This window comes from Canis aureus, chromosome 22 (genome assembly GCF_053574225.1).
Source record: "Canis aureus isolate CA01 chromosome 22, VMU_Caureus_v.1.0, whole genome shotgun sequence".
NCBI lineage: Eukaryota > Metazoa > Chordata > Mammalia > Carnivora > Canidae > Canis > Canis aureus.
The window spans coordinates 32,800,049-32,826,088 of NC_135632.1; the positions used below are offsets into that span (position 1 = coordinate 32,800,049).

The 26,040-nt window shown below is 38.7% G+C and overlaps 1 protein-coding gene across 2 annotated transcripts in view; it reads left to right on the top strand.

The window, feature by feature from the left end:
- Positions 1–26,040, top strand: part of UBE2E1 (ubiquitin conjugating enzyme E2 E1) — a 76,008-nt gene that overhangs the window by 47,546 nt on the left and 2,422 nt on the right. For both annotated transcript variants that reach the window (XM_077865401.1, XM_077865399.1), the window contains one exon: positions 25,266–25,398. In XM_077865401.1, coding sequence (XP_077721527.1) covers positions 25,266–25,398 — 133 coding nt within the window. The remainder of the gene's footprint in view (positions 1–25,265; positions 25,399–26,040) is intronic.

Genomic DNA, 26,040 nt, shown 5'->3' on the forward strand with positions numbered 1-26,040 from the left:
AACATAAGATGTCACTTTAATTTATTTAGGTCTTGTTTAATTTCTTTCAGTGATACTACATAGCTTCCAGTATACACATTTTATACTTCTTTTATTAGGTTTATTTTTTTGATGGTATTATAAATGGAATTAAAATTTTTTATTTTGTCATTCATTGATACAGTAATAGAAATACAGTCAACTTTTGTGTATTGATTTTGTACCCTACAACCTTGCTCATCTATTATTAATCTAATAGTTTTTTAGTGGATTCCTTAAGATTTTCTCTATATAAGACCATGTTATTTGTAAATAGAGATGATTTTACTTCTTTTCCAATCTAGCTGCTTTTTATATCTTTTTCTTGCCTAATTGCACTGGCCAGAACCTCTGGTACAGTATTGAATAGAAATAGTGACAGTAGATGTGTTTGTCTTGTTCTTGATCTTGGGGGAAAAGCACTCAGTCTCTCACCATTTAAGTATGATGTTAGGTGTGGGTTTTTCACTAGTGTCTTTTTTAAGAGCCAGACTTAAAAACATTTTTTAAAAAGATTTTATTTATTCATGAGAGACACAGGCAGAGGGAGAAGCAGGCCCCCTGTGGGAAGCCTGATGCGGGACTTGATCCCAGGACCCCAGGATCACAGCCTGAACCAAAGACAGATGTTTATCCAGTGGGCCACCCAGGTGCCCAACTTTTAAAGTTTTATGAAGTCCAGTGTGTTGGTTTTTTCTTATATAGTTCATGCTTTTTGTGTCCTAGGAATTCTTTGCTTACCCCAGGATTATATTTTCTTCTGTGTTTTCTTCTTGAAGTTTTACAGTTTTAACTATTTCAGCTTGTCAGACGTTTGTTTTCAAAATTCAGCTTTTGAGATCAAATGCATATAGGAGAGTTGGCTGGGAAAAGGAGGCATTTGTCATTAAATTGATGAGAATAACTACATGTAAACCAGTAGCCCTGCTTTGTACAATTTTTGCATTTGATAGTCTGCCACTGCTCCCCCAAACACCCTGGTGGTATTTTTGAGGAACATTACCCATGACTAACATAGATGTTATTTGTTCACCTAACATCCCTTTAGGATACCAATACTCCTCGTTTTATAAACCCTTTCATTCATCCAGAATCTCCCCTAACCCCCCAGGAGTAGCACATGACTTTAGCCCAGTGCATCAGAGCTCTGCATTCTAACAGCAGTGATCATTTCAGAGCCGGGTATTTGACCTAATTGGAACTGATTGGATCTATGACAAAAGTATTGGGGAGGACTCTTTCAAAAGGTTATTTCTTTTCCTGAGGTAGCTGTGAGTTGGATGTGAGTCTTAAACTTCTGATATCCATGTTTTCCAAGCCATCATGTGTGGACAGCCTTTCTCAAAATCAGGTCAACCCAAGTTGAGGTGATGAGCTCTTAATGACTATCCCTTTGGGCCCTCCTGTGGTGTTTCAAATTATGTGAGCCAATAAATCCTTTTTTTGGCTCAGTCTTATTTAAGTTAGACATCTTCGCTTTTATAACTGAATAGATCCTAACTAAGAAGCTATTAATCTTTTCAAATTAAAGTCTATATGTAGGAGTTTCAAATAAATTAGGATCTACTTCATTAATAGACAGTAAAGGAATGATAACTTTTATGTGTGTACTGTGGGAGGAAGTAGCACCTTGTGGCCTTTACAAAAGCAAGGTGATTCTGTTAAATACCTAGGATCATGATACTGCTTTTGTGGAATACTGAATTTAAATCCTATGGCTAAATGAGAATTACTGAGAAATATATCTTTAAATATCTTTTAATGCATATATGGATTAATTACTCATTTGACCAACTTTTTGGTGGTATTTTATGGGAGAGTTAAATGCACTACAGAGGTTTCACATTTATGAAAGCAGATTGTTCTCTGAACAGGTTAGGATTTTCAAGTATAATTTTTATTACTTTAGAGTATTTTGTGAGACCGTAGTTTTGAAATTATTTTTTTTTTTTTTTTAAATTTTTATTTATTTATGATAGTCACAGAGAGAGAGAGAGAGAGGCAGAGACACAGGCAGAGGAAGAAGCAGGCTCCATGCACCGGGAGCCTGATGTGGGATTCGATCCCGGGTCTCCAGGATCGCGCCCTGGGCCAAAGGCAGGCGCTAAACCGCTGCGCCACCCAGGGATCCCTAGTTTTGAAATTAAAATGAGGAATATTCTTCCAACTTACAGATTCACACAGCAGTTATTTCAGGTGTGTATCTAATATAGAAATACAGAGTTCAGTATGTAGTGATGAAATTAAAGCATGCTTAAAGCAACCTTTAGTTTCAAAAGGTACATCTCTAAAGTGTCTCTTCTTATTAAGGGGTACAAATTTCCAATCTTTCGGGAAGCACTTTCAACCTTCTTACAAGTCTGTTTTTACATTTTACGATTTATTATATTAAATAAATACATACTTTAATAATTGATGCGATGTTAATGTTTGTATTGTTTGATTTCAGTCTCATACTTTTGTTAGCTTAATGTAGAATTTTACCATATTTATCTTGACTTCTAAAATGAGAAGATTTACGTATTAGAAAGCAAAAATGTTGGGATGCATGGGCGGCTTAGCAGTTGGCCGTCTGCCTTTGGCTTGGGGTGTGATCCCGGGATCTGGGATCGAGTCCCGCATCTGGCTCCCCAAAGGAGCCTGCTTTTCCCTCTGCCTGTGTCTCTGTGTCTCTCTTGAATGAATCAAATCTTTAAAAAAATATATAGAAAGCAAAAATGTAGCTTTAGATTTTTTGATAACTCTTATTTAATACTCAAGTAGTCCTTCTATGGAAATTTTAACACTTACTGCTTTATTTTTTTTTAAATTTATTTATTCATAGAGACACAGAGAGAGAGGCAGAGACACAGGCAGAGGGAGAAGCAGGCTCCATGCAGGGAGCCTTACATGGGACTCGATCCGGGGTCTCCAGGATCACGCCCCGGGCTGCAGGCGGCGCTAAACCGCTGCGCCACTGGGGCTGCCTCACTTACTGCTTTAAAAATAATTGTTTGGATTTAAATAGTGCTGTAGGTTCAAAGCCATTTTATATAGTACTTCCTTTACTTTTTTTAAAATTAATTTATTTGGGATCCCTGGGTGGCGCAGCGGTTTGGCACCTGCCTTTGGCCCAGGACGCGATCCTGGAGACCCTGGATCAAGTCCCACGTCGGGCTCCCGGTGCATGGAGCCTGCTTCTCCCTCTGCCTGTGTCTCTGCCCCCCCCCTCCCCTCTCTCTCTGTGACTATCATAAATAAAAATTTAAAAAAAATAAATAAAATTAATTTATTTGAGAAAGAAAGAGAGAATAAGCAGGACAGAGAATGAGGGAGAAGCAGATTCCCTGAAGAGCAAGGAGCCTGACCTGAGGGGTGAGGGGCAGGGATGGGGCTCCATCCCAGGATCCTGGGATCATGACCTGAGCCAAGGAAGACACTTAAAATTGAGTCACCCATGTGCCCCTTTCCTTTCTCATAGTTCAGTGAGGTGGTGTGTAGGCTATCATTGGACACACTTGGCAGATAAGGAAACTGAAGTTTGATTTGGAATTTGTTCTTATTTTTTCAAATTTATATGTTTAGTTGGTATCATACTATAAATTTGCTTTTAAAGGTTTTGAAAGCACCTGTAACCTTTTCTTAAAACAGATTTCAGGGAAATGAAGCATTTTAAGACATCACAACCTCTTTCCTCCATCTGGAATGTGGTTTGAAAGTCACTGCTTTTTAGTAGACCTTGTTTTTCTAGTGTGTTGTCAAGTCCTGATAACTGTTACGACAGCGGGAAGATTTCCTGCTAAATTTGTATCAGATTCTGACTTTGCGTTCCCTTTTTCTCCTTCCATTAATGTACATTAAGGCTATCTCTGGACCTCAGATCTATCCAAACCCTCCCCAGAAATGTATCACTCTTTTTTGTACCATTGCAAGAGGAGCTCCTTGGGCTTTATCCCTGTGCTTTGAAAGATTTACAGGGAAAGGCTTTAGAAAGGGGAGAGAAGAGTTTAGAGGTAAGAGGAGAATTAAGCTGAGAATCAGGAAATTTTAATGTCATGATTGGCAGGGTTTCAAGAAGGCAGGGTTGATCAGTTCTTGACCAAAAAGCTGATGAAGAACGTCAGAAATACCATTTGATTTTGAGATTGGAAGATCATTGGTACCTTTAAGAGAATAATTGACTGGAATATTAGGTAAAGCAGGATTGAATCTCAGATGGAAGGAAGTGTGTGTGTAGGTAGAAGCAGGAAGTTGCCACGGGCAGAGAAAGCTAGATCATAGCTTGAAAAGGAGAGGTGTGGGGGTAGAGATATTTAGGAGAGTATACTTAGGAGTAGGCTTTATTTAGTTGTGTTTCTCTTTTTGCATGGGAAAGTTCGAACTTTTTGTAACTAAATGTTAGATCAGTGATAAAGTAAGAGGAATTTGATAGACCACATGTTTATCTTGGCAAGAGGCACATATACTTCTGAAATGAAGGGGAAAAGAAGAATCAGGTAATTGAAGGTAGAAATTTTTTTTCTAAGATTTTATTTATTCATGAGAGACACAGAGAGAGAGGGGGGCAGAGACACAGGCAGAGGGAGAAGCAGGTTCCATGCAGGGAGCCTGACATGGGACTCGATCCCAGACCTCCAGGGTCACGCCCAGGGCCGAAGGCAGGCGCTAAACTGCTGAGCCACCCAGAGATCCCGGAAGAAATTTTCTTGTGGGAGAATTGAAGTTTGAGGGATTAGGGATACCAAGATAAGTGAGAAATCCTTGTAAAATAACACATTTAGTGCTTTAGGATGTTCTTTCCAAAACCTGTACCTTTTTGGTTGCCTATCAAACTGGACATGTGTACCAGCCAAAACAAAATAACACTAAATTTATTTAGGAAATAGTTTGGTACAAGGAGGTTTTGCCTCATTTGCCACCCAAGGGACTCTCATCAGTGGTGTCAGTCAGCCTGTTTGACAGAGACAGGACTTGGCTTGTGATTTGGAAGCTATTTGTGAACCTTCCATGCACATGGTGGCTGCTGCCATTGTGTGTGCGCCTCTCAGGGAGGAGTCTGAGTAATAAGAGGTGCCCCTGGGCTGTAGAGGGTAGCAGCAGCCTTACCTAGGTTCTCCTACAGAGCTGGAATCCTGAGGACACTTGAGAGGTGCTGGGTTTGGGAACATTCCTTTTCTCAGTTTAAATTGTTCTGGCAGATACCAACTACCCAGGGCTACAGACAAGAGCTGTTACTACAGTAGTAAATACGGAATTTCAATTCACAGGGGGCTGATACAAGGCTGCTGATTTAATTTTGACAGGCAAGGACAATGAAAAAAAAATCATCTATCAACATTTCACAAAAGGATAATTTTTTAAAAATTTTTATTTATTTATGATAGTCACACACAGAGAGAGAGAGGGGCAGAGACACAGGCAGAGGGAGAAGCAGGCTCCATGCACCGGGAGCCCGATGTGGGATTCGATCCCTGGTCTCCAGGATCACGCCCTGGGCCAAAGGCAGGCGCTAAACCGCTGCGCCACCCAGGGATCCCCACAAAAGGATAATTTTTATGACATAATAGAAAGAACTTGATATCAGCATCAGAATGGACAGAACTTTATATTAAATTAACATTTATGGAAAAACAAATACTTTATCCCTTTTCCTTTATTCTTTACTTTTTGGTGAAAACTTCTGTCTTAGAAATGTAAGAATCACTGACCTACATCACTAAGGCCGTTCATTTTGGGAAATTTGTTCTAAATACTTGTCCTCTTTTTTCCCCACTCACCTCACAAGTAGAAAGAAAGGGAGCTCTTCTTGTGGTTGAAAGCCAGCATGGTACATGCATGTGCAAGAGAAAAAGATAATTGCCTGTATGTTTATATCAGCCCATTTCTAAGCCACTCACACTTTTTGAGTTCCCATTTGCTTCACTTCCGTCTTTTCCATCTTCTAACAATCTACTTTGTATTTTAATCATTTGTTGATGACCCCCTTCTTAGCTGGGTTTTATGAGAATAGATAGCCGCTTGTACCATTTTTGTGAATCTTGTAAGAATTCTACGTATCATAATACTGAACAAATACTTAAGATCTAAATGGATACTTTTTAACTGGTTTATTGTATTATCATAAAACACATTAAGATTTATTTTATACTCCCAGTTCCATATCTAGCAGCCCAACTGCCAGAGCCACTGAAATTTTCCTTTACTTCCCTTTGAGGATGCAGTTCTTCTCCAGAACCATGTCCTGTGTGTACATTTTGCACAAAGTAGATGTGTAAGGGTCTCTTGAAGTGAAGGATGGCTCTGATTAACATTATTATTGCTAAAGGACAAAGGCATTTTGCTCTCCCAGACTGGAACTCCAAGGCTCGTTCCTTTGTCAGCCTGCCTGCTCTAGCAGCTGTCTACTCCTTGGCTTCTGAGTGCTTTTACCTTGGCTGAGTACAGATGAACGTTCTGTCCTCTGATCAGGTTTCTGTGGGGTTGGGACTGGTGCTGCAGCTGCTCCTCCTCCAGTGCTGTTGACTGTACCTCACTAACTTCGTTGTTTTGTGAAATGAATCTTGACTGCTTTGATTTTGTTTTATCATTTTAGCGGTGTCTTAGTTGTTAGGCTTCCCCTGGCTTTGTGTGGTGCTTATTGTTACTGTAAGTGCACATTAACAAAACACTAAAACGGCTAAATATTGACAATGCTTTTGGTTAACTAAATTCTGGTAGAGGTGTAATTAGTGGTTAAAATCCACTGGATTTTAGTGGCTAGCCTGAGTTTATGTTGGAATTCATTTTACCTCATGCTTATGTGGTGTTGAATGTGCCTGTTTATGAGTCATGAGCCCTGGTTCTTAAAAGAAGCACAACTCAGCCAAGTTGCCAGATAAAGCAATTAGGAGATTGTTTCCTTCCAAAATACTTCCATCTTTATTTGCTGTAAGGCATAAATCCCATTTAAACAAAGCTATAAAGCCATTTAAATGGTGTTTTCAAAAGATTGTTAAATCTGATGTTTTTCAACTTCTTGAAAGAAACCAAGACGGTACCTAAAATAACTCATACACTGTATTTTTTTAACTACTGCATATAACAACAAACAAATGTCAGTTAAGCATATAACTAATGATAAATATTTTCTGAACTAAAATCAGGGTACATGGTTTGATAATTTTCTGAAATATTAATACTGTATTGACATTCAAGATTGTATACATAAACTCATGTTTTGTTTGTTTAGCAAATGATGACTTAACTAAGTGCTACATGGTAGTGTTTGGGATATCTGGTTAACACCACTGCTGGGAGTCTGGGCAGGCCAGGCAAAGACCTTCGGGTTTCTTTCTACTCAGTGAGAATTGGATGTAGGCATCTTATTTGTGTATGTGTTGATGTATTCAGAGGATTTTTGGTTTATTGATAACTCTTAAGGATTGTCACAGTGAAATACTTATGATTTCCCCCTAGAAAATGTTCTCACTGTCATTGCTCTAATCCAGGTTATTAGATAATCCCTGATTAGGCTCTCTGCTTCATTCATTGAAGATTAATTTTGTAAGCTTTGTATTTCTGAATAGGTTGATGTTTTCAGTATTTAGTTTTCTGCTGCTTAAAGCAGTGACTATTTTTTCACTTCACTCCTGTAGGTGCAAAGCTGTTAAAATCTAAATTGTTTGATAGGCATTTAAGGTCCTCTGATTTATTTTCATTTAGCCTTTCTGGTTCCATTTTCAACTACATTCCTGCAGAAGACAGGAATGCACCAAAGAAGCTGTATATTTTCTCTATTTTTTAAATCTCTTTTCTATGTTTTTAGGGAGATTACTTTACCCCCTTCATTATATTTTGAAAAATTTTTTGTTCATTGTGTGAATGTGTTTAATTGAAGTATTACAGACACAATGTTATGTCAATTGCAGATGTGGAACATAGTGATTCCACAATTCTATATATTATGCAGTGCACATCACAGGAAGTGTAGTTACTATCATCATACAAAGATAATAAAAATTTATTGAATATATTCCTTTTGCTGTACTTTTTTACCCGTGACTGACTTGTGTTTTTTTCCCAGTATGTATGTATTTATTTTATTTTATTTATTTTATTTTATTTTAATTATTTTATTTATTTATTTATTTATTTATTTATTTATTTATTTATTTATTTATTTATGATAGGCACACAGTGAGAGAGAGAGAGAGGCAGAGACACAGGCAGAGGGAGAAGCAGGCTCCATGCACCGGGAGCCCGACATGGGATTCGATCCCGGGCCTCCAGGATCATGCCCTGGGCCAAAGGCAGGCGCGAAACCGCTGCGCCACCCAGGGATCCCCTTATTTATTTATTTTAAAGATTATTTATTTATTTATTCAGAGAGAGAGAGAGAGAGAAGCAGAGACACAGACGGAGAAGCAGGCTCCATGCAAGGAGCCCGACGTGGGACTCGATCCTGGGTCTCCAGGATCATATCCCAGGCTGCAGGGGGGCACTAAACCGCTGCGCCACTGGTGCTGCCCTGACTTGTTTTATAACTGGAAGTTTGTACTGTTTAATTCCCTCACTTATTTTTTTTTTAAGATTTTGTTTATTCATGAGAGAATATCCCTCTGCCTGTGTCTCTGCCTCTCTCTCTCTCTCTCTCTCTCTCATGATTTTATGTATTTTTTTTATTCATGAGACACACACACAGAGGGGCAGAGACACAGAGGGAGAAGTAGTCTCCATGCAGGGAGCCTGACTGGATCCTGAGTCTCCAGGATCATGCCCTGGGCTGAAGGTGGCGCTAAACTGCTGAGCCACCGGGCTGCCCCTTCATTTAGGTTTTTAATCCATTTTGAGTTTATTTTTGTGTATGGGATAAGAAAGTGGTCCAGTCTCATTCTTTTTGCATGTAGCTGTCCAGTTTTCCCAACACCATTTGTTGCAGAGATGATCTTTTCTTCATTGTGTATTCTGTTGCTGTAGATTAATTCATCATATAATCATGGGTTTATTTCTGGTTCTCTCTTCTGTTCTATTGATCCATATGTCTGTTTTTGTCCCTGTACCATACTGGTTTTATTACTACAGTTTTGAAGTATAGTTTGAAATATGGGACTGTGATGCCTCCAGCTTTGCTGTTCTTTCTCAGAATTGTTGTGGCTATTGACAGTCTTTTGTGGTTCCATATGAATTTTAGTATTGTTATAGGTCTGTGAAAAATACCCTTGGTATTTTGGTAGGGATTGCATTGAATCTGTAGATTGTTTTGGGTAGTATGGGCATTTTAACAATATTGTTCCAATCCAGGATCATGGTTTGTCTTTCTATGTCACCCTAAATTTCTTTCATTAGTGTCTTTCACAGTATAGGTCTTTCACCTACTCAGTTAAATTTATTCCTAGATATTTTATTATTTTTGGTGCAGTTGTAAATGGGAATGTTTTCTTAAGGTCTTCTGCCAACTTCATTATTACTGTATAGAAATGCAACAGATTTCTGTATGTTAATTTTGTATCCTGCAACTTTACTAAATAATTAGTTCTGATAGCTTTTGGTGGAGTCCTTAGGGTTTTCTATATATAAGATCATGTCATCTGCAAGTAGTCAGCAGTTTAACTTCTTTTTTACCAATTGGATGCCTTATATTTTTTTCTTTCTGATTTCTGTGGCTAGGACTTTTAGTACTATGATGAATAAAAATGGTGAGAGTGGACATCCTTGTCTTCTGATCTTAGAGGAAAAGCTTTCAGTTTTTTACCATTGAGTATGATGTTACCTGTGGGTTTGTCACACATGGCCTTTATTATGTTGAAGTAAGTTTGTTTGCTTTCATTTTTAGTTTCTAAAAGCTTTTCTTTTCTCCCTGCCCTCATTTTATTGAGATATAACGCTGTATTAATTTAGGTTGTAGAACATACTGATTTAATATATGTATATATTACATAATGATTTGGCCACAGTAAATTTAGTTAGCATCTATCACCTCACATTGTTTCAATTTTTCTCTTGTGCTAACTTTTAAGGTCTACTCTGGGAGCAACTTTCAACTATATGATACAGTATTGTTAACTCTAGTTACTATGCTGTGTATTATATCCCTAGAACTTATCTTGTTTGTAAGTGGAAGTTTGTACCTTTTGACCACCTTCAGCCATTATCCCCATCCCACCCCTACCTCCTTTTTCGTTTCTGAATACTGTTTTGTTTTAGCCATATCTTGTTTCATCAGTGCAGTATCTTCTCTCTCTCTGGATATTAGTAATTTCATTTATTTTGAAATTTTCTTTGTAATTTCTGTTTTCTCTAATTGACTATCTACTAGTTTGTTTTGATCTTTGTTTACCATTTTAGAGAAGAATTCTGTTCCTTGGTTATCTGTTAACTTAGTTGGGGAGCCTTTAATTTTATTGAGGTCTTTCCTCTAGGCTGTTAACATTCCCCAAAAGAGACTGCCTGGAGAGTGAAGGCCAACCTTTGTTCTGGGAGCTGAGAAAGAAAACTGGGGATCTTACTTTTGGGCATGCATAAACACATTGTTAGTACAGCACCTCTGCCCTCATCCATATTAATGTCCCCTGGTTCAGAGACCCTCAGTTTTAAACCTCTCCAGAAAATAAACCCTAGTCTGGCAGAATTTCTATTGCTGTGTAACAAACTACCACAACTTTAGCAGTTGAAAACAATACACACATTTCAGTATGTACAGTTCACCATGGGTCAGGAGTTGGGGCACAGCTTAGACCTCTATTGAGGATCTTTTAGGCTGTAGTCAAGGAACCCACCAGCCTGTGTGCTCATCTGTCCCTCAGGGTTCGCTTCCAAGCTCCTGTAGTTGTGACATAGAGTTTACTTGCAGGTATAGGACTGAAATCAGTTGCTCCTAGAGAACAGCAGTTCTCTAGCCCTCTCCACTGGCAGTTTACATCATAGCAGCTTGATCCTTCAAGGCTAGCAGGACCGTATTTCTGTCTTGTCAGCTAAGGTGGAGTCTTATATAACATAACAATTTACAGAAAACATAACCCGATCCATGGAGTGGTAGGTATCCTATCAACTTTGCCTTATTCTGTTGGGGAGAAACAAGTCACAGCTTCTGTCCATGCTCATGTGGAGGAGATGAGAGTGTATTAGAGGGGAGAACATCATTCTGCCCATCTTAAAATTCCACCTGTCACACACGGTCTTTGAGTTGGACCACTTATACACACTTTTAACCAGTCCTTATTTTAGAACCTTCCCCTGCCTCGTTCTCAACCTCCTTAGGTACGACAGATTCCTGAGTCTTTAGAGGGCGGTTATAAGGTCTACCTGGGCTTGATTTTTTTTTTTTTGGGGGGGGGGGCGGGGAATTTCTTCACAGCCAGTTTAGGATTCAGTTTCTTGGATATATCAAGTCCTTTACCACTTGTCCATTTGCCTCCTAGCTTCCAAACTTTTATTAATACTGTCTCCTTTCCTTTTCTTCCCTTCTTTTTAGATTTATGCATTAAATATACATATATGTGTGTATGTGTGTGTGTTTAGTGTCATGTCAGAGTTTGGCGAAGCAGTAAAAGTTGGTACATGTATTCAATCTAGCATCTTTTTATATGTGTCTGAGATAGTTGTTTCCCCCCCTCTCGTCCAGTACTTAAATTATGGTTGTTTTTTTTTCCTTCTAAACGGGAAAAAATTAAGAGATTATTCTTTATTAGAATAATAAAGAATTCTTATTTCATTTTTCATATCCTTCTCTTCTTTAACCTTAGTTTTCAGTCATGTACGTGGGCTGTTAGCCACATTTTCTACCTCTCAGCCAAACTCCTCACCTTTGACTTGGAACAGCTGCCTCCTCCTCTCTTAGAACTTTTCTTGTTTTTTGGCTTTTTCCATAAAATTTAACCTGAACAGGCCTATTACCTACCTTAGCAGTTAGGTCTCTGTGAGTGTTTTTCATAAAAAGTTGGAAATTACTAGCTGACATTTTTGTAAGGACTCTTTTCTGTTCGGGTACTATGCTTTGCACTCCTTTGTTACTAAATATTAAATGATGATGAGAATAATTTTAGGAAGCATCTGATACTAACATGAGGTAGCATATGCACTGCCTGTGTTAATTTATAAGCCAGAGTGGTAGCTGGTCAGTGGCCACTGGTGAAGGTTATGTGTGTCTGCTTACCAGTGCTAAGAGTAAACTGTTAGACTTGGGTGGCTGTGAAATGTCACATGTGGGTGCTGCAACTTGGGCCTCTTTAGCAGCTGTGACAGCACCTAGCTTTGTTAAAGCTATTGTCTCTGTTTCTCAGCTAGAAGAATGTGTATAGACAGCAGAGACAGAGATTTGGTGATGAGATTTAGCAGTGAGCAAGAAGCCAGAGCAGACTCTTCCCCTTCAAGTGCAGCCCTGTATTTGACATACAGGGCATAGCCTCCCTCATTCACAACTCTCAGCCCTTTGCAAATATAAACAGCCTTCTCTTTTCTCTCCTGGCCAGCTGGGGCCAAGAAAGAAGCCAATGACTGTCCAACTGCAGTAAATAGCTCTCCTCACCTCCTGACCCTGTGATTTCCTGGTGGTTCTGAGCTGTAGATCCTGCAATGGAGAGGGAGGGAACAAAGAGGTTACAGAGGCCTCAGCTTCACAGAGCATTGAGCAGTGGGTGATATTGTATCCTCAGGCAGGGGTTGACCTCCATTTCAGTGTAGGTCATTCCAATGATTGCTGGACCTCCCAGTGCCACTGTGGACTAGAATGGAATGGAGTGGAGTGGACCAAACGGACTTCTGAACTGGGGAAGTAGGTGTTGTGTTCTATACCTACCTTCTTTTTAGCCTTTCTTTCCTCCCTTATGCTCTTAAATTGCAAAAAGAATAAGCAACACTTAAAAAAAAACATTAGAACATAACATTTGGACTTGTACTCAGTTGAACTGATACTGTACCAAAACCATCTTTGGTTTTCATTAAGTTGGGGTTCTCAATTTTTGGAGTTGTCACATTATTTTTAAAATCTCTCCAGGGCACCTGAGTGGCTTAGTGGTTGAGTGTCTACCTTTCGCCCAGGTCATGATCCCGGAGTCCTGGGATCGAGTCCTGCATCAGCCCCACAGGGAGCCTACTTCTTCCTCTGCCTATGTCTCTGCCTCTCTGTGTCTGTCTCTCATGAATAAATAAAATCTTAAAATTTTTTAAAAATGATCTCTCCTCCACACTAGTACTCCGTGTGGTATGTATTAATTTCCAGTTAATTCATTTCTACAAAAAAATTGAATCAATTTTTAAGAAGTTTTAATAACACCTCTTAGCAGGTCACAAGATTTTCTTGTTCCTAATTCTAGCTTCCATCCAAATATAAAAGAGAAATGAATTAATACATTAGGAATGGCATAGTAGTAAGTGTGATTAAACAAAATTTGTGGGTAGTCCAAAGGCAGATAATTTTATTGGAAACTCCATGGATGTATTGGGGAAAAAAAAAAAACCTCTGTAAGAAAGCCTGGATTGTATTGGCCAGAAGTGTGACTTTCTAGCTTTAGGATTTTGTATAAATGCATCCCTTAACGTTCACTTAATCTCCTGAATGTTTCCCAATCTTTTTTTTTTTTAAGATTTTATTTATTCATGAGAGACGCAGAGATGTAGGTAGAGGGAGAAGCAGGCTCCTTGCCCGATGTGGGACTTGATCCTGGGACTCTGGGATCACGTCCTGGGCTGAAGGCAGGTGCTAAGCCTAGGTCCTGTATATGCCCAGGTCTCTCTGCCTAGGTCTCTACCTCTCTCTCTCTCTCTGTTGCTCATGAATAAATGAATAAGATCTTAAAAAAAAAGGGGGGGGGGAAACGTTACCTTTCCTGATACAAAGGATTTTGGGTAAAGATTATTAAAAAGTTAGTTTATAAAAGAATAGTTAAAAATGATAAATTTCTCTGCATATGTTAGGTTATTTTTCTGTATTATCTAGTTTTAAAGGCACAATTTACATACAATTAAATCTACCCCAAATCTTTCATATTTTAATAATGATTAGATAAATTTACTACTAGATATCTAGGCTATTTAGATACATTGAACAGGTGTCACTTACCACAGTAGAGTTGGTATTTTGTTGATGTGTCTGCTGAGTAGGCTGTTGGATCCTTTCTTCTGCTTTGTTTTGAAAAATATTTATATGCTGTTGTTGCACAAACTTGAGTCACCTCTGATTTTCAACCCTGTCGGAGGGTTCGCAGTCTCTCCCTGGGTTCACAGAAGCTTTTATAGTATAAGGTCAAACTATCCTTCAGTGTGACTACAGGACACCTTAACATCATATAGCTACTGATGGCTTTCACAGGGCTGTAAGTTGGGGATGGGGGCAGTATTATTGATTTCCTGTGAAGGACTGTTTTAGATCCTCACCTGAAGATTCAGTAAATCGCTGGGTCACTATTGAAAACGTATTTGGGCCCTGACAATCAGGAGTGAACTTGTTAAAAGTCACCCCTCTGAGACTCTTACCAACTCTGTTCTAAACCATAGTCTGCAAAAACTGGATTTAAATTGCCTAGATTGAGTATCATGCATCGCTGCAAAGTCTTTAAAGGCCTGGATTTCCAGTCAGAAACCAGGTACTTTTTCTATTTAGTTGACTTTACTAGGTGAATTTGATTTCATTTCTTCTCTTTTGTTACATTCTTTAAAATGGAGATACATTGTTACTATAAAATCTCATCTCATGCTGCAGGTATAACCACTGAGATTGTTTTGCATACATAAAAGGAACCTGCCTTTTCACTTCACATTATATTGTGGATTTTTAAAAGCCCTGTTGAGTATGCATACCTCATGTCAATTTAAGAGCTGGATAGTATACTGCTGTATGTATGGTTGTACCAGTTTAACCTATATCCTGTTGATAGTATAGCTCATTCCAAAGTTGTTTCATCATACATGTCTTATAAATATCCCGATAACTATAGCCATGTGCATGTGTCCACTTATTTCCTGAGGGTAAGCTCTGAGAAGAACTTCTGTGTCAAAGGATATACCAGATTTATATTTGAATGTATTATAATCACAACCTAGGATTACTGATTTACTCTCCCACCAGCAATGGAAAAGAGTACCTATTTCATCATACAGTTAACACAGAAGATTTTCAGTCTTTTAAATGTTTGCCAGTCTGATAGGTAAATGTGCCTCCATGTTTAATTTGCATTTCTTTGAGTCTAAGTAAGATTGAGATTTATTGGCCATATGAGTTTCTTTGAGAAATGCCTGACCTTTATCCATTGCACTTAGTATGTTTAAAGTTTTTTTTTTCATAGTCAAGATATTAGCCCTTAATTATGTACTGCAGTTATCTTCCCTCCACCCTTTTATAATGTGTTTCAGATTTTCAGTTTTTATGTAATTATATCTGTTCATCTTTTCCTTTGTGTGCTCTTCAGTGGTGTCTCAGCTTTGCTTTCCCCAGGAGACCCTTAAGACGAGAATTCTAATACAAGTAGTTTTTTAGTGGTGCAAGGAACAAAGGTAGAGGTAGGAAGTAAGACGGGGTAGGAAAGACTGTCAGTAAAGGACACCTTTTATTTTTTTTTAAAGGTATTATTTATTTATTTATGATAGTCACAGAGAGAGAGAGAGAGGCAGAGACACAGGCAGAGGGAGAAGCAGGCTCCATGCACCGGGAGCCCGACGTGGGATTCGATCCCGGGTCTCCAGGATCGTGCCCTGGGCCAAAGGCAGGCACCAAACCGCTGCGCCACCCAGGTATCCCAAGGACACCTTTTAATTAAGCCATCCCTCGCAGTGAAAGTTGCCTAAGGTTAACTCTGGGGAATTGGATAAGCACTTGCCAATTGTCCCACTTTACTATCAGCTATTGGTTGAGGGCTGTTCCTAGGGAGTGTTCACAGAACACCTTAAACTACATGGTGTAAAACAGCAGCTACTATTTATCATAACTTCTGGTATATCTGAGGGCTGACTGGGGCTGGGCTCTCAAGCCATTACAGAGGCTAGAATTACCTGAAGGCTTCTAGATTACTCACATATCTGGTGTGGGCCCAAGAAGACTCAAATGGTGAAGGGCTTGAACACCTGGGGCTCCTCATTCATCCCTCATATTTGGTCTTTTTCCACATGCCTCCCCCCCCCCCCCCCCCCCCGTAGGCTTCAGGATAGTACGACTTATTATATGGGCTTTGGGGTTTCCAAGGTGGGAGTGGGGGAGGGAGAGATGAACAACTTCTAGTTGCTGTTTAAACTTTTAGTTTTTAGGGATCCCTGGGTGGCTCAGCAGTTTAACGCCTGCCTTTGGCCCAGGGCCTGATCCTGGAGACCTGGGATCAAGTCCCACCTCGGGCTCCCTGCATGGAGCCTGCTTCTCCCTCTGCCTGTGTCTCTGCCCCTCTCTCTGCCTCTCTCTCTCTCTCTCTCTATCATGAATAAATAAAATCTTAAAAAATTTTTTTTTTAGTTTTTAAAATTGTTGCCAAGTTATGCTGGTGCTATTTTAAAATAATCTACCTGGCCGTTCACAAACCTTACTTTTAGGACCCCATTACGCAGTCTTAAAAATTATGAGCCCCAAAGAGCTTTTGTTTATTTAATTATTACAGATTTTTACTATATTCAGCTTTAGCTGAAACATTAAAAATATTTCATTCATTTTAAAATAACAAAAGCATGTTAACATTTTTTAATGAAAGTAACTTAATTTCCAAGGCTAAATCATTAGAAGAGTGGCTGTTTTTTATATGTGCAATTTGCATATATATTTAAGACTGCTGGATTTTCTTAGCTGCTTCTGCATTCAGTCTGTTGTCATATCACACCTTGTGTAGTCTCAGCAAAACTTCACAGTACAAATGTTGAGAGAATGAGAGTTAAAAAGGCAAATACTGTTTAGAATTGTGAAAATAGTTTTGATCTGTGGGCTTGCTGAAAGGGACTTGGAGAATTGCTGATCTAGCCTTTCCTGCATGTGAATACCAGCTTTAGCTCAAAACGTCTTTATCCTCCAAATCCACATGAGTTCTGAGCTGAGGGACTTTGTAGTTAGCTGGACCTAGGATGAGAGTCGCCTGCTTGGGGTGTTTACCCAAATCCCTGGAAGGAGGATGCAGGTTGAGGACAAAGAATCAGTAAAATTGCTACAATTAAGAGACTGGAAGGACAGTTCTAGGCTGATTGGGCAGTGTAGGCAGGTAGGTATTCTGAGATGCCCTCATAAATAGGTTAACCATGTCCTATCCTAATTGGAACACTTTTAAGATCAAAAGGGGCAGTAAAAAAATTAAAATCAGTTTTATTAAAAGCTTACCAAACAATAAAATAGTTCATACCACATGAAAAATGACAAAAAAAAAAAAAAAAAAGAAAAAGAAAAAAATCACTGCAGCAAGATAATGCAATTTTCTCTGCTCTATGGCAAGATGTTGCACCTGTTTCTTGTGCATTTACACTTGTCACTTCCCACATTTCCCTCTAACCATGCCACCTCCTGCCTACCTCACCTGCAGTTTGAGATTGGCAGCAGTTGCATTGTGGAGGCTGTGCAGTTGAGTGTGAGTGAATGGGAAATCTTTAACTGTGTGGTTTTTTCCAAAAGGTATGCTGTAGAATCTTCTTAGAGTTGAGTTAAACCTGGTAGGTTCCTCTTTGAGAATTTTGGAATCCCTTAAATAGCTTTTCTTGCAACACTGTTGCTTTTGAGGATCTACACTAAGTCTGTGGAGGGAACAAATGTTAACAGCTGTACCTTATTTCCTCCAAAAAAATCTAAACAAGAGATTGAGCTGTACTGCATTGCTCACCCCAGTAGAAGAGTTGGCTGTGGCTCTACGAACTGATTAAGAACCAGAGACTAATAATGGACTGCTATTTACTCATTTAGATAGTAGTGTTACATATGCTAATATAAGCAATGCAACTAAAAAAATCAGGACTCAAACACCTTATTCTAGACAGATCTCCTGCTTTGGATTATTTTGGTGGCAGTAGTTACATAGCCTTAGAACTTGAATCTGTTCTGACCCTGTTTTTCTAACTTCTCTGGGGAAAGAGCAAATTAGAATTGTTCTTAAGTCAGGCTTGTTTGATCTTCCCTTATATTGAATACCTACCTGTTTAACCTTGTATAGAAAAAATGGCTTTTGAGACACAAGAGATGACGATCTCTTATTTAATTCTAATTGTTCCTATGTGCCATTCTCCACCCTCAATTCCTTTTAGGCCCTTGAATTTGACTAGTTTGCATTTCACTTGCTTGGTACTTTACCCTCACTTGCGTATCAGTAGCCCAGAGGTTAAAGCGTGATTTTTAGTTCAGTTTACTAAACATTGTCTCATTACACAGCCAGCATCTCTCCCTGGTGATGAGTAAGGACCCACTGATGTTCACAGTGTTTTAGATCTGTTCTTGTTTTACTATCCTTACTGTTGTCTTTTTCACATTATCTTGAAACTAGTTTTTTGGTGTTGTTTTTTTTTTTTAATTGTGTCCTTATTCTGTGTACATCTAATTTTTTTTCAAGATTGGAATATAGAATTCCAGAAGGGCTGGACTGTCTTCTAAAGCAACAACTTGTAGGTAAAACTACAATTGAATGGCTAGCTGGAGAGATTGAGCTTTTCTAGTTGTTACTTCACCTAATTTGGAAACATTGTCATGTAATTCTGAACAGTGGTTCATATTTTGGCCAGCTAATTATTGTTAATTACTATTATGCAATGCCATTTAGTATGTGTAGAAAATTACTATTCTCTAAAGGCCTAAAATCTGATCTAAGGGAGATCGTATATTGACAGGGCTGTAGCATTTTGTGTAAATACTTACCAGTCCACTTTCTTGTTTGGAACAGATTTTGAAAACAAACTCTACAGCTTCCATAATCCTAAACTCAGCCTTGTGCTTCATGAAAAGTTGCATCAAATTGCTTTGAAGGTTTATACCCTTTCTGCTGGAGTTAGAGAGTAGGCACCATTTCCTCAGTGTTGATATGACACAATTTTTGGGGGGGGGGTGGTGGTTCGTGGGGGACATGGATCATGTTGTTGTAGATCTTAAGTGTCTGAGACAGTTTTCCTCCCCATGTATAGGAAAATGTAACCCCCTATTTGGGCCCACTTCTGTTCCAGTGCAACTGCTTAGCTACACTGGATGGATACCACTAATGTAAATTCTTACATAGGAGTCTTTTAGATTGGCCTTTGAACTACAAGTTCTTCCCAGGGAATGGTAACCTGGATGGTACATCCCTAGCAATACCTCTTTGTAGAAGAGGTCTCTCTTAGTTACTAGAAAGTGACCAGCCCACTTTTTAAAGCAGTGTCATCTCACCAGCCACGTCACTAGCATGTTACCTTATTCAGATTTTCTGATTTTTCAAGTTTCTTCTGCCACTCACTTCTAGGTTACAAATAACAACTACTTTATGAAGGGATGGTGAGAACAAGAAGCTTTTTGTTTTCATTTTTTATAAAATTCCTTTGCATGTGTTGTGTAGTTGTCATGGAGAGGGCAGCTTTCATTCTCTCTGGAGAGTATGTCTATTGGGAGATGATTGTAGGAGATGAGGATTCCCTCTGGTAGATTGCTGCATTCATACTATTTTGCCATATTCTCTTTGAATTTCTTAGCAAAAGAAAGTCAATTAAGAATGGATTTTGAATAGTTGGTTGTGGGAATATAGATTTGATTGTGGATCTCTTCTATCAGCATTTTCTAAGTTCTCTATGTGGTATTTAGTAAACATTACCCGGGTTGATACTTGCTTCTTACTACAGGGAATGATAGGCAGTGAAGGAGAGAGCTAGAGAATATAAATGGTAATTTAAATCTAGAAGATTAGAGGGTATAGTTGGTATTCAGTTACCACTTAATGTCCTCTATAGCTAGCTTCTCAAACTTTTAATGTGTGAATTCTGATGCATTATGTGTAGGGTGGAGCCTAAGTCTGCATTTCTAACAAACTCCCAGAGGATGCTGATGTTTCTTTGTCCAGAGACCACATTTTGAGTAACAGGGGTCTGTAGAACATTCAGGGCATATGCAAATCTAACTTTTAATAACAACCACACAGGATATAAAAAAATTTTTTTTTCCTGTGCCACGCACAGAGTAGTAAAACAAAGATAAGAGGATGAGCAGTAGAGTCTTGACAACAGGGATTCAAACTGTGAAGCTTACCTTTACTAGCTCAACTCAAGATTTCCAGCTTTGGGCACTATTGACATTTTGGGTTGAGAGAATTCTTTGTAACAGCGGCTGTCTGGTGCATTGGAGGATGTTTAGCAGCACCCCTAGCCTCAACCGATTAGGCCACTCCCTCCTAGTAGTGACATCCAAAAATATCTCCAGACATTGCCAAATGTCTCCTGGGGGGCAAAACTACCCTTTATTGAGAACTGCTCTAAGGCAATTAGAATATAGGAGTTTGGAGGATTTTATGACATAACACACTGTATAAGCTGCTGGTTTGCTTTATTATGAAGCTTCTACAAAGAGTAGACCGGGACTAGCCAATCAACAGTGTTTGCCAGTTCTTTATTTTTATGAAGCATCAGTCATTGTACTATGGGAAAAGTATCAGAGATTACTTGGGATTTTTAGGTGGGTAAAATGAGTTTCTAACTCTGTTGATCATGAGCCTCTACCCTTTTTTGAAATACGCTGGTACATTTGCTAACTTGCCCCATTTTCCACTTATTTTGTGCTGTTGATATACAGGTGCTTGTCTGTAGCATGTATATCTTTTCCATCTTCCCAAACTTTACCCTCAACTTTTTTCCTAGGATATAAGACCAGATAACTAAGCTTTTTAAAATTATGCCTAAAATAATACCTGAATTAGGGTTTCTGTCTTTATATGCAAGGGTCCCATCTCTCCCAATAAAAGTGTTAAAAATTGATCTAGAAATATAATGTTTACAAACACTGATTATAATTTCACCTTGCTTCCAGGACATTCTTTAAAAATTAAGATGTATCTTTGGTTGCTGTTGAAATGGAAGAACAGTAGTCTATAGTAAGTTAGTATTGAGGATGGGAATGGGGGAGTACTTAAAAACATGACTTTTATACAAAATGAAGCTTAAAACATTAGCTTATGTCATTATCTTAGAGATTTTTAAATCAATCTAGAGAGCATATCAAATTCTACAGTAAGACTGCTCTAATGACAGTTTTTCTAATTGGTTTTATTTCCTTAGATTATACCTTAAATGACTTGTATTGATTACATTTTATATGATGTGTAGCTGCCTTTTCCTGTGGTTATGGAGGAAACATGGGTTTTGAGGATTAAGGGAAAGGGTGGTAGAGGTGAGAGTCCTTGTCATTAAGTTAATTATTCAGGGGGTATGGTGCCAATCAGTCAAAAGGCTAACTTTTCTTCAGAAGAATATTGTGGTTCATGACAATCCCTGCTGCTAATGTTAATGTATCTCTATGAAGTCAGAAAACATTATAGAAGTAAACTGTTATTTCTCTTTTTTTAAAAATTAAGTTCTGTGCCCAGCGTGGAACTCAAAACTCCAAGATCAAGATATGCACTACCAACTGCCAGCCAGGCACCCTTGACTGTTATTTTTCTTAAAATGTTTTGCCACAGCTCTATTTAAACTAGAAGGGAAAAAGACTGAATCAAGGGCAGAATTTTTCTTTTTGCCTTGTATAAGAGTTCTGTATCTTTTTTGTTCCCATCTTCCCTTAAACTCCCATCTCCCACACTTACTAATAATTTAAATTAATAATTTAAATCACATGCCATTTTAAAGTACACTTCAGTGAGTGTTTGAAAGTGAAGTTAGATTTCTTATTGTGGAACTAAAAAGTATCTTAAAGGGTGGGGACAGAAGGCTGGTAAAAGAATATGTTGACCTGAGGGTAAACCTAGTTAGTCATTTTATAGAGAAGAGGGTGGGGTGCTGGAACAGACCTTTCCCAGTAGTGTTGCACGTAAAGCTTGTTCCTTGTTCTCCTTCACAGTGGCTTTCTGAGAGCTGTAAACTTGTGCCCTCACCACTACCCCCCATAGGTCTCTACCCACCTTCTAGACCAGTAGATCCCAACTTTTACAGTGAGAACCTGGGGGGGGGGGGGGGAAGACAAAATATTTGCAGGCCCATAGAATTTTTGTTTCATTCTATGATTAATAAAATGTATATGACAAAGTTTATATGAATTCCTCCAGTGACAGCTTTTAAAGTGAGTAAAGTTTTTATTCAAGTAGCCAATGCTTGGTTGTTCCAGTGGGTTCTTAGATCCTTCCCTATAACTCCCAGGTTCCCTGGCTGAGGATCTACAAGTCCATGCCATTTAGTTTTCTCCAGGGCTCCTGTTTCATGCTTTAGGATTTCAACCACATTTGATAATTATTTCACTTGTATTCTTTTCTTAATATAACCCACCTTTATTCTCCGTTTTTAAAGTTTAACAGAAGTGTGGCATTTTTTATTATAGTTTTTTTCTGAACTTTTAGAAAAGCTTACGCCCAAACTGAAAGCTGATTACAAACAAGTAGCCACCTTGATTTGAATTTCCAGTTATATCATAGGTGACACAAGCTCTAATGTTAAAACTTATGTTCTAAACTGGTTGTCCTACTTCCTGTAACTGGTACCAGTGGTTCCCCAGAGCAACCAATACCTGTTTAAAGATCCCCATAGATTCTTAAGTCCCTTCTGAATATTCTAAACTCAGCCTGGGATGAAGGGTCAGGAATCTTGAAAGTTCCATATTTACTTTACCTACTTACCTACCTTACTTACTTACTTAGAGACAGAGACATAGGCAGAGGGAGAAGTAGGCTCAACGTGGGACTTGCTCCCGGAACTCCAGGATTATGCCCCGACCTGAAGGCAGACTCAAAGCTGAACCACCCAGGCGTCCCAAAAGTTCCATAGGTTATGTTGAGGAACAATGAAATTTGGAAATCACCTATTTTCTTTACAATCCATAAAAGCTGCTTATGGTGGTATACTGTTAAACATGTCATGTCAACATGTTGCTTCTAGGGTTAGAGGGACCTTACTGTTAAAGTTTTTTCTGGGTCTGTCTTAGCATTAGCAACCAAGCTGTGAGGATAACTGTATGGAATGCTGCCATTACTGGGTTTCGGATGGCTTTGCTTCTGCTTTGGGACTTGGTTCCTCATCTGTAAAAAGAGAGGTTTACAGCAGATGATTGTCCTTTGCCTTTTAGCCTTAGATACCATGAACTAGAAAATAGGTATCTGTTATCTGCAACCTCTGTATCAGTGGTGTCTTCTTCACCTTGTTAGTCCACTTTGTAGTTAACTCTAGTTGGGTAAATAGGTGTCCTGGCTGTATTGGCCAGTGTACACTTTTTGCCCAAGTACATATGCTGGATGCAAACATGTAGGAAGACCAGATGACCAAGGGCCAGTTTTAACCTCAGGATATGAAGCTGTAATCAAGATAGTAAGTATCCTTTCACTAGAAGTTACTGCATATTCCTTGAAGTAGAGGGTTGTTTAAAAACTCTCCCTACTTCCCACCTTGTGAAAATATGGCCAGTTGACATGTAAAAGTATCAAGTGATCCTTAATATCATTTAATGAGAGACTACTGTGGGTCTGTTCTACAGAGGTTATCTCCCCCCCCCCCCATTTTAATTATCAAAACATTCTTGAGAATTTGTGGTTTAGGTTTAGTGACCTTAAAGTCGCACAGCTAATAAGTACTCAAGTCCGTGTCTAAGCTCTGTGCCTCTTGGCCAATTTGGGTCTACTCTTCCCATTAGCCCATCTTTTTTTTTTTTTTTTAAGATTTTATTTATTCATGAGAGACACACAGAAGCACAGACATAGACAGAGGAAAAAAAACAGGCTCCCTGTGGGGAACCTGAATGCAGGACTTGATCCCAGGACCCCAGGATCACAACTTGAGCCAAAGGCAGACTCACAACCACTGAGCCACCCAGGTACCCCCATTAGCCCTGTATTCTTTTGTCGGTATTTTCTCCCTCCTTTCTTGCCAGCCACATCATGTTTTCTTCCCTAACTTTTGTTTCTTTTTGGTTTTCTTTTACTTTTATAAACTCATCTGAAAGGAAAAAAAAAAATCTGTGATGGATTTGTGGAAAGTATAGGGCCACAGGCAGGTATTTTGCCCCCTCCTCCCATTTCCCTTTTTACTCTTTCTCTTAAATGGAGGAATTGAACCTCATCTCTAACCAATTAGCAGAGGGCATCTTGAGGACAAGGATTTTTTGTCTTATTCATTATTAAAATCCCTACCATGTAACTTGGCCTAGAAGTACATTCAATAAGTATTTGAGTTCATACCATCCATTCATTTTAAAATGCTGTTTGCCTCTCTGTAGAAATTAGTCTGTGTGATTGGGATGTAGAAGTCTCTCCAAGTAAAGACATTTTGGTGTTTGGCTGACATACATCATGATCCTTGAAGCAACAGTTGATAACTAGGTTTGAGAAATGTGAGCCACTTTAATACTGTCATGTCCATGCTGTGGGAAGTCTTTTTAAAATTAATATCTGAAACCATTTCCCAAACTTGTCTTTTCCTCTGTCCTCAATACCTTAAGTCCTGGTATTGTTTACTTGTTTGGGCAGGTATATTAGGCTCTTCGTTGGTCTTGGAATTGGAGGGTAAATATTTTTATTAATAATTGTACTTGGATACAGAGCACTCTGCAAGCCAATACAATGCTTTGGAAGGGTATTATGGTATAATTAAATATAAATAACAGCGATGTAACAGGGAAAGGGATAAATTAACATCCCAACTCTAATATTTAGAGAACCTGGTTATAATTTTATACATTGAAATGCAAAATAAATAACTTGTCATTTCTCACCCAACATGGTTTATAATGGAGACCATACTGTAATCCATTGGATTTCCTCTTAGGGTAAGATTATGGAAATAGAAGAGCGAGGAACAAGAACCAGTCAGTGGGGTTAGAAATGAAACTTTGTGTTTAAAATGGTTATCAGAAATGACTACTGTGACCAAAAACCACTGAAATTTGTCACTAAAATATTGTTTACATTTTCTTATGAAGTATCGAGAAGGTTGAGAATTGAGGAATATCTTGCTTATTCACAGCTTAAGTAGGCTTAGAATGGTTTAAACATTCTTTATTATTCAGTTTACTTGACCTAAGGCTGATTGGTTTTTTGCAGTCCAGAGTCACATTGTGTCTGAAAGACACTTCTGTTTGTGGAGCGAAACCACACATTAAACTAAAAGGAAAAGAAGAGGTCTTCTTTTCTTCTTTTTTAAATACCCTATAAGAAGTTAGATGGGGCCACCATCTGCTTACCTTCTGATGTATTACTTCACAGTGCTGGTCCCAAAGGCGATAACATCTATGAATGGAGATCAACCATTCTGGGGCCTCCAGGATCCGTGTATGAGGGTGGTGTATTTTTCCTTGATATCACTTTTACACCAGAATACCCCTTCAAGCCTCCAAAGGTAAGAACTTCCCTAATTTATAGTCAAATTTACATACTGCCATGAGAGACTGTTGAATTTTAATCACAAAAGGTAGATTTCTGTTCTATCTTAATGAATCTTTAAGTACATTTGGATGGACATAAAAAACTGCATGGGGTAGGCAGGGCTTTGCCTCTTGGCAGAGACCATTTCTAGAAATATGTGCTTTGTTTTGATGGTGTTTAAAACCCTGCTGTTTTTAGTGACATAGCAACCCAGAATCAATCCTCTACTTTCCATTCAACAGGGGAAAAAGTTACTGAACAGTTAAAAGTATCTGTGCACAGAAATGACTACTGTGACCAAAAACCACTGAAATTTGTCACTAAAATAATTAGGAAATCAGAATCTCCTACCAAAGCTTTGGATTCTGCTCCTTGTCATGTTTTGGCCTTGTTCAAATTCTTCATCTCCTGGCTTCAGTTTTCTCATCTAGGATTGTATCTCCTCTGATACTCAACAATTTATGATTCTTATTTTTACTTTGGAATGATTCTGTGTATCTCACAAAATTAGGAACCAACCCCACCCCACCCCCCACACCACCCCCCACCCCCAGCAATCCAGACTCACATGACTTGTGTTAATTTGTCTACTGCTATGATCCTTACCCATTTCTGC